General features: G+C 39.4%; 3 protein-coding genes across 4 annotated transcripts in view; all 3 read right to left on the bottom strand.

The window, feature by feature from the left end:
- The window catches only part of LOC107101862 (histone-lysine N-methyltransferase NSD2-like), a 26,736-nt gene extending 21,495 nt beyond the window's left edge, over positions 1-5,241 (bottom strand). Inside the window, exons 1-5 of the mRNA XM_015400945.1 lie at positions 4,908-5,241; positions 4,614-4,799; positions 3,236-4,206; positions 2,426-2,567; positions 1,011-1,183 (exon numbers count right to left, since the gene is read on the bottom strand). Of these exons, the coding sequence (XP_015256431.1) occupies positions 1,011-1,183; positions 2,426-2,567; positions 3,236-4,189 (1,269 nt within the window). The 5' untranslated portion in view covers positions 4,190-4,206; positions 4,614-4,799; positions 4,908-5,241. The remainder of the gene's footprint in view (positions 1-1,010; positions 1,184-2,425; positions 2,568-3,235; positions 4,207-4,613; positions 4,800-4,907) is intronic.
- A 1,669-nt stretch (positions 5,242-6,910) lies between these two features.
- On the bottom strand, positions 6,911-8,977 carry LOC107101418 (UPF0461 protein C5orf24 homolog). Of its 2 annotated transcripts, none has more exons than XM_015400332.1 (2): positions 8,776-8,977; positions 6,911-8,602 (listed from the first exon to the last, which is right to left on the bottom strand). In XM_015400332.1, exon 2 carries the CDS (start codon positions 8,589-8,591, stop codon positions 7,920-7,922), a length of 672 nt encoding a protein of 223 aa, XP_015255818.1. In that variant the 5' UTR covers positions 8,592-8,602; positions 8,776-8,977; the 3' UTR covers positions 6,911-7,919. The 2 variants fall into 2 exon arrangements, with proteins under 2 accessions (XP_015255818.1, XP_015255809.1); XM_015400323.1 differs by having other exon boundaries at positions 6,911-8,606; positions 8,776-8,976.
- Positions 8,978-11,853: 2,876 nt separating this feature from the next.
- atp5o (ATP synthase, H+ transporting, mitochondrial F1 complex, O subunit) overlaps positions 11,854-14,970 on the bottom strand; it is a 6,822-nt gene continuing 3,705 nt past the window's right edge. The window contains exons 4-7 of the mRNA XM_015400594.1: positions 13,370-13,499; positions 12,361-12,473; positions 12,180-12,266; positions 11,854-12,096 (exon numbers count right to left, since the gene is read on the bottom strand). Coding sequence (XP_015256080.1) covers positions 11,986-12,096; positions 12,180-12,266; positions 12,361-12,473; positions 13,370-13,499 — 441 coding nt within the window. The 3' untranslated portion in view covers positions 11,854-11,985. The remainder of the gene's footprint in view (positions 12,097-12,179; positions 12,267-12,360; positions 12,474-13,369; positions 13,500-14,970) is intronic.

Below are 14,970 nucleotides of genomic sequence, written 5' to 3'. Positions count from 1 at the left end.
TTGGGTCAGGAAATCGATACTGAATCGAATCGCCATGATGGATGTGATTTACACCCCTAGTTTATATTCTGACTGAGGCAGAGAGGTAATTCTCAGAGAGAGATCTGTGAAGTTTATCCAAGTTTTTATTTTTTTCATAAAGTGGTGAGAGAGATACGCTGCGCTAACCTGCTATGTCTGCCACTCGTTATGTTTTTTTTTTTTTGTGAGGCTCAAAGACGATCATTATTTTCTCCGTTTCTGTCCTCGTGAACTCCTATCATGGATAAAATATTCGTTTATAATGTTTCATTCACTGTTTTTGAAAGAGCCTGTCTCGTTTACTATATACGCAATGCAAGACTGACTCTTTCCCGTGCGATTAACAGATTTTATTTTGCTTTTTTCACCAAAGCGGATGTGTTTTACTTTGTATCCACTTTTGTATCCAGGACCTCACTCTTTCGATCATGTTTAGGGTTGAACATAGACCTGCGGGTAAATCAAGAATTTCTCCTTTTGGCTCAGATCTCTCCCACCACAGCAGAACATCTGTCCATCTTCTGCTCCATTCTAGCCAAGTATGTCTTAGCTGGAAGGAGCCAGCAGAAAAAACAGAGATCCACTGCTCACCAAACTGGACCCCTTTAGGCCCTTGGTTACGCCTAGAAATCCTGTCCATGAAAGTTGAAAAGTCCAGAGCCAAAGGACGTTTCTCTGTCTGAGTTATTGATGAACAGATGTTCCTCATCGGATCTCACTAAAATGGTTCTAGATATTCAACAGAGAAAATCAGCCAAAGCTGAATTCTCCAGATGTGCAAAAATCTGATGGAGATTTACCCAAAAAGGTTCAAAACCATGCATCCTTTTTCTTTCACTTCATAATTATGAGAGACCTACTCTAAGTTGTTCATTTTACCTTGAACTTTATTTAATAAATCATTACTGTGGAATCTGTTGGGTGTGTGTTTGTTGTTTTTGCTCATAAAGGTAAACTCATGGAATTGGAAAACGAATGTGTTTATCTACCGTGTATTTGTAGTCCTTCTCTTTCTGTTTTCCTCTCCGTCTAAGAACAGGAAGCTCCTCGAACTGATGTCCGCCTTCAAATGGTAGAATTACGCTACCTGGGACCCAGGAGCGTTCCGACACCTCCCCCATCGTCTCCAGGAAATACAACCGACAAGGACGAGTGCTTGGTACTGAAGTACAAAAAATGGGAAAAGAAATGTATACATTAAAAACAATAGAAACATAAACAGAGCTTCGGCTCTGCACAATTAAATTAAAAAGGTTCATTAAAAAAGTTTTAGTCTGGTTGTTCTTAAAAATTACAGAGGACAATCTTTTATTTCCAGGTGGATCATCTAAATAAGTAGTCGTCTTAATTGTCAATCATTCTGGTGATATATTTATGTAAGGCCGTCCTACGTACCTGTCCCTATATTAGCTATCTTTTTCCATGCATGCGCACTGTCAGGCGTATATATCTGTGGTGAGCTACGGTTTCAGACAGTCATTGAAGCTCACCTTTCTCACCTCGGTTCTTAGAAAATGGCCGAGGGTCGTAAGAGGAAAAAGTGTCTACAAAGTGTAGGAGAAGAAAAGAAAGGCCTCAGAAGAGGCAGATATATCCCAGAATGCTTTGCGCAGGGAGCTCTCCTCGCAAAGCATTATGGGATTTGCTGTGACAGCGGATGGTGCAGGCACCGTTCAGTGGAGAAGGAGTTATGTGACCTAAGGGGGGGAAAAAAGTGATCATCTGTCCGAACGGTCAGTTAACAGAGCTTGCTTTAAAGTCCACTATATAGTCCCCGCTGTATGTGGAGAACGGCACAGTTTAAACAGGAGATGCACGAGGAGAAATGGGCTTGTGCACGCTCTTGCATGCGCATTTATTAGTAGAGGGGAAAGGTCTTTTAAAAAAAATACTCCACAATATCTTAAAGTAACTCATCTAATTTTTTTTTATTGCCTTATTGATGCATTACCAACATAGTGCTATAATTGGAGAATACCTTTATTTATACTATCTTTATACCTCTAAAAGAAAATTCAATATAAACCAATAGAAGTTTGTTTTTACTGCAGAAATGTTATGATCATGTGTTGGAAATATAATCACAGGAAGGACTGCTGGCTTCAGCTATTAACACCCTAAACAAGGAAGGTGAGACACTAAAGAAGCAGTGCAATGATACAGCCCCAGAGGGCTGCATCAAAACATTTTACTGAAAGTTAAGTGGAAGAGAAAAAAGTTGAAGAGCTTGGTGTCGACTCATCAGGTGTTGCCAGTTGATACTAAAATACAAAAATTTAATTTTTGACAGTCCAGAACAACCTTTACTACATTGCTGTGTAATAATTAATGTATTACATTTTACCTTAACTACACACGTGTCCACAGACAAACACTGGCCAGAGTAGAAATCAATGCTTCTCACCTTTCATCTTGGTGTGGATCCCTTGGTCTGGGTCACAGAGGACCTGGCAGGGCCACCAAGGCCGCCTGTTGAATTTGGCCCACACCAGATCTCCATCCAGGTACTTCACAGCAGGGAGAAGTTTCTTCTTTGGGCTGTTGGACTAAGAAGCACAAGGAGGATACTTTAATGTGAGACTAAAATTACAGTTTATCTTTAATTCACATTAAAACAGCGTTATAAAGTTGGTATAAAGCATTTCTAAAACAATGCTTAAAGTATAAATATCAGAATTTACCTGTACAGATTTGATAAAGTTACTGAAGGATGCAGTAATCAGATTATTTAGAGCCAATACAGAGCTCCGGTTTCTTTCAAATATTTAAAGCAGATACTTGTTTAGCAATATTAATGTAAGAGAAATGTGTTTTAAGATGTTAAAGTCAAACTAATAAAAAAAAAACTGTATGGATCCTAAAGGAAAATAAAATTTAGTAAGTTATAGGGTTTGTTTTTATTTTTTTGACAGTTTTATATGTTAATAATTGTAGAAAGGAAGGACCTATGGACAGTGGCGCTAGTTGTTTTAGCATTGAAGCAGAGGTAGTTTATATTTATTTAGTTTCATTTCATCAAAGAAATGAGAAAACAAGTTTTATGTTTTTCTGTAAATATCCCCTAATCTGAATGCGTCTTATTCCGGATCGGTGCATCTCATGTGCTGCACAGTCCTTCTCTTCATGCTTTGGTTTTCTCTGCTGCAAAATGTTGCAAATGTTCCTTTGGCAACAAAAGTGCAGCCAAACAAACACCTCCCCCCCCCCAACTCACATTAGAGTTGGTGCCAGCTGGCGAGACAAGTCCAGGCTCAACAGGAGAGGTGAGTTCAACGTCGCTGTCTGACTCCTGGCCCACTTTCCACCCGTCTATCATAGTGATTTCTGGCAGTGCGCTGGGGCTTAGTGTGGGGTTCAGTTCAGAAATAGTTTTGGACATCAGGTTGAAGACTGTGGGTTTGTAAGTTCTTCTCTCCAACCCTGAGTTACTTTTATTCCCAGTGACATTTCGCTCCTGGGTCGTGCTTGAGGAGTGCTGTAAAGTTTTGAGCGCCTGAACCCCGCCGTGCCCCTCATCCTCCTCCTTGATATCCCCGCTGTCAAACAGCACGGATCCAAAATGGAGGAACCCATTGGGAATGGGCGAGCAGCGCTCAAAGCTGTCCGCGCTGCGAGGGGAGAACCCGTTTCTGCTCCCGTCCTGTAGAGTTTCAAAAGAGTCCATGTTGTCTGCGCCGGAGGACGAAGGTAGCTGGATCTGCAGTGGGTCGAATCCATCTTCTTCATCAGTGATTGGACTTGTAGAGCGGAAGCTGCCCCTGGGATGAAGGTCCGAGTCTTTGCTGGTCATCCGCTGCGGTCTCCTCTGAGGGCTGTAACCTATTTGCAGAGTCTCAAAGGGCTCAGCTTCATCAGTGCCAGGAGACGAGGACAGCTGGACAGGTGGAGACTTGAACTCGTCGTCCTCATCTTCGTCGTTGGTGACTGGACTTGCACAGCGCAGGCTGCTCCTGTCCTGTGGTCTCCATTGAGGGCTGTAGCAGTTAAAGGGCTCCAGCTGACTGTATCCCAGGAAAGCCGGCTGAGGCAGCTGGCCTGGTCCACGGGTCACGGTGCCACACTGGTTCCTATAAGAAGTGCCCAGAGGGCCATTTCGGGCCCTCCTCTCTGGCTGGCTGGGGCCAAACACTGATCCAACCCTAGGACCCGGTCTGTATGACTGATTCATGCTGTCATCCTTATATCCTGTTAAACAAACAAAGATAAAACACAGTTAGAAAAGAGAGTAATGGCGCTCAGTTTCACCATGAATCCATTAAGAGGCGAACTCACAAACCTTAGACTATCCTCTCTCACACACACACACACACACACACACACACACAGCATGGCCTCCATTGTAAAAAGGCCAACTCTGGACAAAAACCCTGAACACATCCACACCTTTCTATTTACAAATAATTGAAAAAATGCGCCTCTGTCGATTGTGGGTCATGGCGATCGCTCAGGCTGTGGTGAAGGTGGTGACACTAAAGCCATCACAGAAAAATAACAAAAAGATCGGATCACACAAACAAGCTACAGCCGCTCATAGGAAGCTGCTATTAACACACACACTGTCAACACGTGGGGAAAAAGGGCGAAATACCCACCATTTGGAGGTCGGTCACCGTGAAACCAACAGCGGATCTTTGTTGGAGTGACACAAAGCGACGGCTTTCTGCACAATCCCGGCTGCAGCAGCTCTGCTTGTGGTAGCAGGCCTCGGCTCGGCTCTCATTCTCGGCACTTCATCGCCTCATCATCATCAGCAGCAGCAGCGACGGCGGGGCCCTCCTCTTTAAAAAAAAAAATGTCAGCTTTACAGTCAAACAGAAGACTAAAGCTGCTGTTACACCATGAGTGCCGGTTTCCCCTCCTTTCTGCTGAAGCAGATTATTTATTACATGTTTTATCTGCGTCCCAGTCGAAGTGCCCCCGGTTATGTTAAAACAAGCCCAGGCTGCCTGTGTTGGTGAGCAGCGACCAATCGGCACTGCTACCCAACCCCCCGTATGCTGCTCCGCAGAGGGCCGTGACACTCACTCACACAAACACGGGCCGAATCACTAACACGCACGTTAAGGACACCCAGGTGAAGTTAGGGAAACTGTAAAACAGTGGTAATAAACGTAGGACGGAAGCAGTAGAAGAATGAGCCGCGTTGGTGTCTAAAAGTGGACTCCGTGTGTTGCTTTGTGACCGAGCGGAGCGGGTTTTTAAAGCCACTTTAACGGCCTCCCCGGTCAGCCCTCTGTCTCTCTCTCTCTGTGCGCCATGTTGTCTTCTGCGCGGAGAAAGCTGGCAGGAGGAAGCAGGCCGCCAGCCAGGCGCAAGAGAAAAAAAGAAAGAGATAAAAGCGAACAGCTACGCCGTGAAAACTTAAAAAAAAAACATTACTATAAAGATATCACATAAACATACCCCGTTACATAATTATCCACGAATTCAAATGCGCTAATATATGTAAAAGAAGCGCACAGTAGGCTGGAGTCCTCTGTGAGTCACACTGATTACAGCTTTCAACTTATCGACGCTTTCCTCTTTCATTTTCAAACCATTACTTTAATAAAACTCTGAAATCTTTCTAGAAATACCCGATAGGTTACATAGATATCAGTAAACAGTAGCTATACGATTAAAAGTAGAACATGACCCAGTTTTTTTATCAGCCGTCTCCTTTTTTACATATCTCTGTAAACACATCAAAAATACTGTAAACTTAATCGTAGTAGTGATTTTACACAATGTATTATGGATTTAAAGATTTCTTACAAAGTACTTACTATTGTCTGTCAGACCAAACCCCCCCTAGTGGTTAAGTGGAGCACTGCAAAGCCAAAAGCCTATAACAGAATCTGAAAGTGTTTAATACAAGTTTATTTTTGTCACTCTTCCAGTTAAGAACAGAAAATCAAAATAAATTATGTAACATTATTGTATATATAGTAGTAGTAGCACGAAACAGTAAACAAGAAGTACATGTTTATTAATAATATGTAACAACCTTTTTTTTTTTAATGTAAAAAGATAATTACAGTACTACCGTCATGGAAAACTGTAGATCTGATGCTTTTTTCTTTCTAGTTTTATGCTGAACATTATCTGGAAACAAAGCTTAAGCAAAATCTCTTTTTTCATCAAGATGTTTCTTGATAAACTAGTATTTTAAACTTAAATAGTTTTTTTTGTGTTGGAACTGTCCCATGAACACTGACCTTAACTGAGCTCTAAATGTTCCACAGTTCCCCCTTAACTTCCCGCCTAACTTTTACTTTACTGGGGAATTTAGTGAACATTATTAACATTTATGACAGATTTATATTGTAAAAACACTGTACAGTGTTTTATTTATTTTCTTAACTGTCACTAATTCTGTTATTTTTATACACTTTTTTAAGGTCCACATTTATGTGACCACTTTTGCTATAATCTTTTGCTGCTGTAACACTGCAATCTCTCCATTGTGGGACAATAAAGGAAATGTTCTATTCTATTCTAAGAACATGCAAAATCTATTCAAAAAGAGATCCCAGGCTGGGAATGAAACCCAACAACTGATGTGCTCCAAACTTAATAATTAGATGAATAATTTATAAATAGTTTTAAAATTCATTATTTGTATTTGTCTAATTTTGAAAAAAACATCTGTTTGTTTGCCTAAACACTGAGTGCTGGAGATTAATTACTAAGCAGGGGGGAGAAATGTCTGTTTTTGGTCCCTCATTATGGACTCTTCAACTTTGGCCTCAGTTCTTTATAAACTATATGATGACACATAATCAAACTTTGAACTTTTTAAATTGTAAAGCTTAAAGAAATAAACTGATACTTAGTGAATAAAGTGGTAATAAATGTGACCACTATGGCGATGCAAATTAGCAAACTGATCTGGAGTCAAATAGTTGAAAAGGTTTTTTATTATGGTTTCACATACAGCACATTGAGATTTAACATATGCATATTTGAGATTTTCAGTTAAGAATAAGTATGACAACACAAAAAATGGAAGTGCTTATGATACGTTCAACGACATGTAGGAAATACATTTATATTTACAAAGTGCGGAAAGAATAAATACTGTGCTCATAAAGTAGGAAGTTTAGAAGTTGGAGCTAAACAGAAACTTAAAAACAAACTGTTTAATGAGATGTACCAATCAGTTTGTCACATAACGCGTTTTTTTTCCTTCTTTCTGTATCAGCAAGGAAAGGCCAGAAAGTGCTTTTCTATATATTTATATATTTTTTTTTCACTTTAGTTCTGGTGCTTGTTTTTTTTTCTTTTTTCACAAAGTAAAACACATACTGTACAACTAGATGGGTCAAACTTTCTGTCTAGGGAGGGAAATGTATAAAAATCAATGCTTCAGAAAGTAAAATTTAAACAAAGACAAAATCCAAAGGAAGGAAATGCTCTGGAGCCAGGGCTCGCTCAAGCATTTATCAGGCCTGAAGCAGAATTGGATTTTCAGGGGCCCACCTTCAGTTCTTCTCACCTTTATAACGTCCATCCTTGCTTGCAATTAGACTGTCGTTTTTTCATTACTTTGACATTATTAAATGCATAAATTACACTACATACAAAGTGCTGTTATTGAACAAGCAGTTCTTAATGGCCAAACTATCATTTATGAATTAAAGTTGAGCCCCTAAAAGGTTTTATTTTAAAGTTCAGTTATACCTTAGGTACACCTGACTGGTGAAAAAACAAAAATCAGACAAAAAGGCTACATTTGTTTGTTGTTTTTTTTGTTTTGTTTTTTTTTCTAATTTTGGTTTGTTTGCATACATGCATGCATGTGTAAAATACACTTTAATTGCCTTATTAGCAGTGTGTGAAAAGAGTTTTTTTCTTTATAAAAAACAAAACCCAAGTTTTTTGACGCATGCTCATGCAACCAAATGAGGGAGATGTGTTTAATCAGTGGGTTCATCCACTTTGCTGCTGGCATCACAGAGGTCTCTAGGTTCCATGATGGCGTATGGAAACGTTGCAACTTCGCTGCCAGGGAAGTCCAGTTTCTTAGGAATGCTGCAGTTGCTCAAGTCAAGAGTTTTAGCAGCATCACAACAACCAAATTCCAGCTTCTTGAGGCGAGAGAGACTCTTAATGCTACCTGGGGGTCTTCCTGGGCTGACTTTATACCCTGCCGCCTTGGTTGTTCCAAGGGGTCTCCCTGGACTGGTTTTGAACCCGGCCGCCCTAGTCGTGCCCAGCGGGCGTCCGGTGCTTGTGCGGTACCCAGCCAACTTTGTGGTCCCAGCCGGCCTCCCTCTCCGCCCTGACTTAGCAGAGCCTTTCTTTTTCTTGGAGCCATCTGGGACCAGGGCCTCAGCAGCCCCGATCCTCACTGCCTGTGGCTGGAAATCCCCCTGGCTCTCCTGCAACTGGCATGTCATGGCTTTGTGTATTCCCTGTGGCAAAGGGGCAAGGCTGGCAAGGGACAGCTGCAAACCAGGGTTTGTGGGAGAGGCATAGAACTTGTTGGAGTGAGTGCTGCATAAATCAAAGTGGGTAGCTGGATGACAGTCCTCTGCCAGCCCACTGATACAGAAGTCACTGCTGCTGTTGCTCAATCGGTGCATCATTTCTTTTCTTTCTGTCTGGGTGCAGATTGGTAGAAACATTAGGAACATGTGAAGAGTGACAAATGCAAAATAAGCTGCTTACTTTGATGAAGCAAATAGGCTTTTTTTTTTTTTAAACAAAGTGCAACACAAACATAAATGAAAACAATAAACCATAAGCTATGTAAAAGGAAACAGTTCGTACCTCATTTATTTTGGGGTGTTGTGCTGGAAGGGGGCGATTGTGTCTCGTAAAGGTTTGTCCCCCTCGGGAAGCAGCATCATCCCTGCACAGCCTGCTACGATGGTCCGGTCCGGGAACAACAGCTAGTCTCAGGCCTGCTTAATCCTGACCGAGGAAGAGCAGACCGGCAGCCATTTTTGACCCGAAACAAAAAAAAAAATTAATAAAACAGCATTGTCCGAGCGCGCATGCGCAGAGGCGGGGTTTAGAACACGTAAGGATGGGGAGTGGCGCGAGGAGGATCCGATAAAACAAAAGACCCTCTGATTGAAGCTCTGATTTTTACACAGGAGTACTAGAGCTAGGCTAGAGATTTTTCTTTTCATTTTTTTATTATTTCGAGAATAAAGTCGTAATATTAGGATAATGTTTTTTTATTATTACTATGATGTCGTGGGGGTCGTCTGCTGCCCTACTGTTCTGGGGGGGCATAGTGGGGCACCAAAAACATTTTTTTTATGGCAGTTGTTTAATTTAAAAAAGCATGGGCACAGATAATTACGGAAGAAGAATAGGGACACCTAAAACATTTAAAAAGTTAAAAAAAAAATTACATTTTGAGTGTAATATGAGAAAAAGGTCAGAATTCTGACTTTTTTCTCAAAATTCTCACTTTAATCTCAGAATTCTTTTTTTCTCAAAATCCTGACTTTGATTCAGACTTTTCTCAGAATTCTGACTTAAATCTAAGAATTCTGACTTTTCTTTCTCAGAATTCTTTTTTCTCAAATTCTGATTTTAATCTCAGAATTCTGACTTTATTCCCAGAGTCCTGAATTTAATCTCAAATTCTAAATGAATTCTGACAGCTAACAAACATATAAGTATCAAGCCATAGCCATGTTTTAGACACTAAACTAGCTCTATTGTTTTAATCACATTCTGCTCTTCCAATAATGAAATAGTACCACCAGTGATGCCTCTGGCACGTAAAAAGTCACCTAATTCCGTCATTTTCCACCAATGTGTTACTGGCCCTCCCAAACAACTCACATCTTTGTAAGTGAAGCGAGTGCTCCCACATCTCCTTCCTTCACGATGCCCATATACATTATGATCCAAAATTCTGAGATTAAAGTCAGAATTCTGGCTTTTTCCCATATTAAACAGACATATTTATATATCAGTTAACTTTTTCTGTTTTTCCAGTGGCCCTAATCCTCTTTCGTAGATAATGCCAGCATGCGAGCAAATATTTTATAAATCAATTGTACAATGAGATTGTTATTTTCTGCATCGTTAAATATCTACCTGAACCAAACTGAATTGAATTGGCCCACCTGTGAATTTAACTCCATATCTCTAATCCACTACTGATGAAGGCACAGTTTATCTCATTAAATATCTGTCAGCAAACATGAACTTGAAAACTTAAAACTTGAAATGTGCAACTGTAAAAGGAAAAACAAAAGAAGAACCTCTATATACATACATGTCTGTGTTTATAATTTCTATTCTCTCTTCTTGTCAACATTCTTCATTTTAGGGAAGACAGTGCTTCTTGGAAGAGTGATCATAAAATACAACTTGTTTCTTGTAATTTTACGACTATTCTTGTTGCAACTTTATTCTCGAAATAGAAGCAAAAAAATCACTAGCCAGGCCTTAATAATCCACCGTAGATATTCGGCCCAGATTAAAAATTTTATATTTTAAGTAAAAACTGTTGTTGCGCCGATGCCATTTTTTTTGGCCCCGATACAGATACCCGATACCTGGCTGTGCAGTATCGGCCGATACCGATACCATAATAATGTAAAATAATTGCCATCATGGCTTTGTCAAGCTGCTGCCTACCTTTGTGAAGCACAAAAAAATCTAATACAAAGTGAATCCAGTAAAACTTTTTATTGCCTACCTGGAATGGGTGACAAAACCCATCTGCTGTCTAACGCATGTTAAGTATAAATTCAAAAATCTACAGCTGGGTTCTTCAACTCTTCTCTGCTTCATCAGTACAACTTTAATGCAATAAACTGGTTTATCTGTTCATTATTCCCCAGAATAACTACATTTACTGACTTATTAATGTATACTGTCAGCTTTCATCATATTTATAAATCCATATCTGTCAATAAAATAATTTCAAAATCTTTGTACTGACTTATTAATGTATACTGTCAGCTTTCATCATATTTATAAATCCATATCTGTCAATAAAATAATTTTTTCAAAATCTTTGCTCTAGACTTTTTACTTAGGCACATTTGTCATTTTGTATAAACTGTGTATACAAAATGAATTTTCATTTTGTGCAGCTCTCATGTGATGTCAGTTTGATGCAGTGTGTGACATGATTTAAAAGTTTTTCCAACTGTTCAGCAGTGTGGCGGCGATGGGAAAGAAGCTGTTCCAGAACCTGCTGGACCCGCATCAAATGCTGAGAAGCCTTTTCCCAGAGGGCGGCAGGGAGTTGTCCATTGGGACACGCGGCGCTGGGATGAAATGTGTCGGTTCCAAAAGTTAAGAGAAATACTTAAAATCGAGTGAGCTGGTCTCTTTAGACTGCTTTAAAATTATCTTAAAGGAATGCAGATATTTGTATGCAACTTTTGAGTTTAGTTTGAAATTGTCTTGGTGATTGTTAAAATATGTTTTATATAATTACATTTTTTGAATAGTAAATATTTGTGCTAATAGCCAAAACTGACAAATAACCACTAACCGTCTTGGTCAGGGCATGTTTGTGAGACATTTTTTATCTCAATGAGACTTTTCCTGGTTAAATAGAAATTATGAACATCACTGTACTTTATTCTTTTATTAACAATAGGGTGCAAATGCCCAGTTATTTTCATATCATCCAAATATTTTTCTTTTCATTCACATCAGTGGAAATCTTGCCTTCTTTTTCCTTCATACTCCATAAAAATCCATAAATTGAATGTTAAATTTAAAATCATATAGAGCAGATCTCTGTCTATTGGTCACTTCCCTGATTTCTAAAGGCTGTTAACCGTTGGGACCATTTCACGTCCTGACATAAGTCTGAGAAGCATAAATACGTTTGTTAAGTGTCTGACATTCTGAAAGAAGAAAAAAGGTAATTCTGTTTTTTGTAGTTTTTATTAACATCTATATGAAGTTAAGCACAGACACTGGATTTAAGGAGCAACCGCAGTGCTAGGACAAGTAGCAATATTTATGTTTGCAAAATTAAGTCCACGGGACTTAAGTCTCCCTGATGAGCTGGGTCAGCTTCTGGATCTTTGTTTTAGTGGACATGTCCACATATTTGTCACCAATGCTGACAATCATGCCTCCCAGGATCGAAGGATCTGACTGTAAAGAGAAAACAAGTAGAAAATTACATTAAGGTAAAAGAAAAAAATGTGTTCATGCAGTTTGAAAGCAACACGCTTTACCTTTGTTTCCAGCTTGATAGTTTCGCCCTTCAGAAGAAAGCCTTTTAGGGCTACTTTCAGTTCAGCAAGACTAGCTTCATCCAAAGGCTGCAGACACAACAAAACATAATGGTACCATTAATGAAAACCACAAACACAATCACAACAGTGCAGTGATCCACAGATTAAATTGGACTCATACCTGAGCAGTGGTGACAGAGCAGATCACCTCTCCACGGTGTGCACTCATCATTTTGCCAAAAGCAGTGATAACGTCAGCAGTCAGATTAAGGCGACCATTATCTGCCAGAACATCTGAAGAAAAAACAAACAAAACACCATGAACATGAGCAGATATTTCACAGACTACAAACATTCTTGCTTCTTTCAATCTCCAACAACTTCTATTTCAATTGTTCTTCAATTCAAGGCCACAAACAGTTTTCTTAACCTTTTCTATGTGCCTTTGCTCCAACACACTCGAGTCAAATAATCATGTCACTGACAGAACCTGGCTCCTTCCGGAAAGTAAAATCAGAAAGGAGACTTCAGCGTCACCCAGTTCCTGCTGACGGCCCCAAATTGATTAATCTGTTGATTATTTTTTGAATTAAATGATTAATTATCGGATAGCCAAAGTTTATTTAAATATGTTTTTTTTTTTCTAAATTAAACCAGGTGAAAATAAAACATTTCCACTTGAGGAGTTCTGGATTGAGAATATTGACAGATGAAAAAAAAATGTTTTGTCTCAAATGCAATTTTGTTAAAGAAATTTTGATACAATTACTGCTCTAAGTGGGTCACTTTGTTAGTTAAAGGCATATTTTACAGTCTCTTTACTCCAATTAACGATCAATCGATTACTAAATTAGTTCATAATTATTTCAAAAATCGATTAATCCAATTACTCGTTTCAGCCCAAGGCCCCACTCGCCACTAGACGCTACAGTTTGCCAAAATCCTTTTTGTCGTCTCTGTGACGGATGCTAACCTCTTTGATCTGAGCAATCTTACTGGTTTGGAGACACCATTTTTTTTTTTTGGGGGATATTAGCGTTTAGTCTTTCAGTAAAATCCTGACGTAACAAATCTGACTCCTTTGACTATTCATAGTTATAACAATTCATTGAAAAATGTATTTTTAAAACTATTTCCTCTAAATGGTTAAGAGCCACAACATGGAGGTGGAGAAAAAAAGGATCACTCACTGATGAGGTTGATGGTGAGCGGAGAAACCTTGGACTTTCCAAGAGCATCATGGAAAGCCTTCTGCTTGATGCTTCGCTTGACATGAGGGTTCAACACAATACCAGATATCTTAGGGTCCTTGATCAGAGCCTAAGGAAACAAAGTGACCACAAAAATAAAATATGAGAAAAGGATTATGATCTGGATCATCACCAAAATATAATGGATTGTTTCTTGGCATGAGGCGCACCTTTGGGAAAATTTCATTCAAGTCTGTTCACAACTTTTCAAGTTATCGTGCAAACAGGCAGACAAACAAAGACAAAAACCCTCCTAAAAACAACCGCTTTGACTAAGGTAAAAATGCACTTTGATTTAAATTTTTTTGTTTGTTGACAATATACAGACCATATAATGTAATTCCATAGACTACTGAAAAAACTGCTAACCTAGAGGGAGGTTATTTAGGACAAACTCAATACAATTGGTATGTTACTTTAACATAGTATAAGATTCTCTTCCCTCAGACATGTTTTTCTTGTTTAATTTGGAAGTTTTAAATCTTAGAAATGATTTGGTCAAAACAAATTAAGTTCCTAAGTTTAACATAACCAACAGTGTAGGTACACCGAATAGAAAACACTAAAACAGCTAAATAAAGCACAGAACGAGTGTCACTATCCCAAAAACATTTGGTTTTACAATGTTTTTTAAATAAGCAACAAACACCAAAAGGACTTAGCTTAGTTGGCATCATTTTACAATGTCCTATTTGTTGGGAAACTGTGGATTTCCATTTGCTTTTATTCATGGGAAAAGTAAAGGCGAGTTCTCCCTGAATGCGAAACCTGCAAAACTTTTGCCAGTTACGCCTGCATTTGCGGCGCCTTGATATTCGCCGGACCATAGAAAGCCTGCTAAGGCTGACTGGGAGTAGGACAGTGGTATATTAGAGAAGCCAGCCTGGCAGAGCTAGGAGAGGCTATGGCTGGCTGGTGCTAGCCTCTAGAGGCTAACTGGGGGAGATGAAAGGAGTATCGGGGAGGATCAGCAAAGCTTGCCCGGGTAGACACCAGTGAAGGTGGGGACGGAATATATCGTCTGCGATGGAGATAACACAACGAAAAAGTCCTTCAAGGTCTAAATTATAACAGCTTTTTAAAAAGCCACATTATATCCTCTTCAGAGCATTCCTACTTAATCCTTTGTTTACATTAGTTTCTCTCCCTTATTTAATTAGAAAAAAAAAAGAAGCTGGTCTCCACTGTGCTCCTTCACTGTAGCTCACAGCCACATCTAGTCTCTGACTGGATTTCATGACGCGAATGTTAACAGAAGTTCAGATGTTTCCACTTCATTCACGGGTGAGATGGCGATCAAATGGTGCAAGCTTCGTCAAAATTGCACAGTTCGCTTGCTGCTCCATACGTAACATGGAGCGAATCTTTCGCTTGAAATTTGCATTTGGTGTGAACGTTCCTTATATTTTACAGGGAAAAGCCACAGCGTTTACCCTTTGTTTCTGTGTGCATTAAGGCGACAGAAACGGTACAACTGTGATGGAACCAATATTAGAAAAGTAATTTCCCTCTGGGATTATTAAAGGAGAAGTTCGGTTTTT

The sequence above is a fragment of the Cyprinodon variegatus genome, unplaced genomic scaffold (genome assembly GCF_000732505.1).
Source record: "Cyprinodon variegatus isolate N-32 unplaced genomic scaffold, C_variegatus-1.0 Scaffold31, whole genome shotgun sequence".
In the NCBI taxonomy this organism is placed as follows: Eukaryota; Metazoa; Chordata; class Actinopteri; order Cyprinodontiformes; family Cyprinodontidae; genus Cyprinodon; species Cyprinodon variegatus.
This window is presented reverse-complemented; position numbering and strand designations above follow the sequence as displayed.

Coding starts and splice junctions, on each gene's coding strand:
- LOC107101418 (XM_015400332.1), bottom strand. CDS start 8,591: ATGATGCACCGATTGAGCAACAGCAGCAGTGACTTCTGTATCAGTGGG.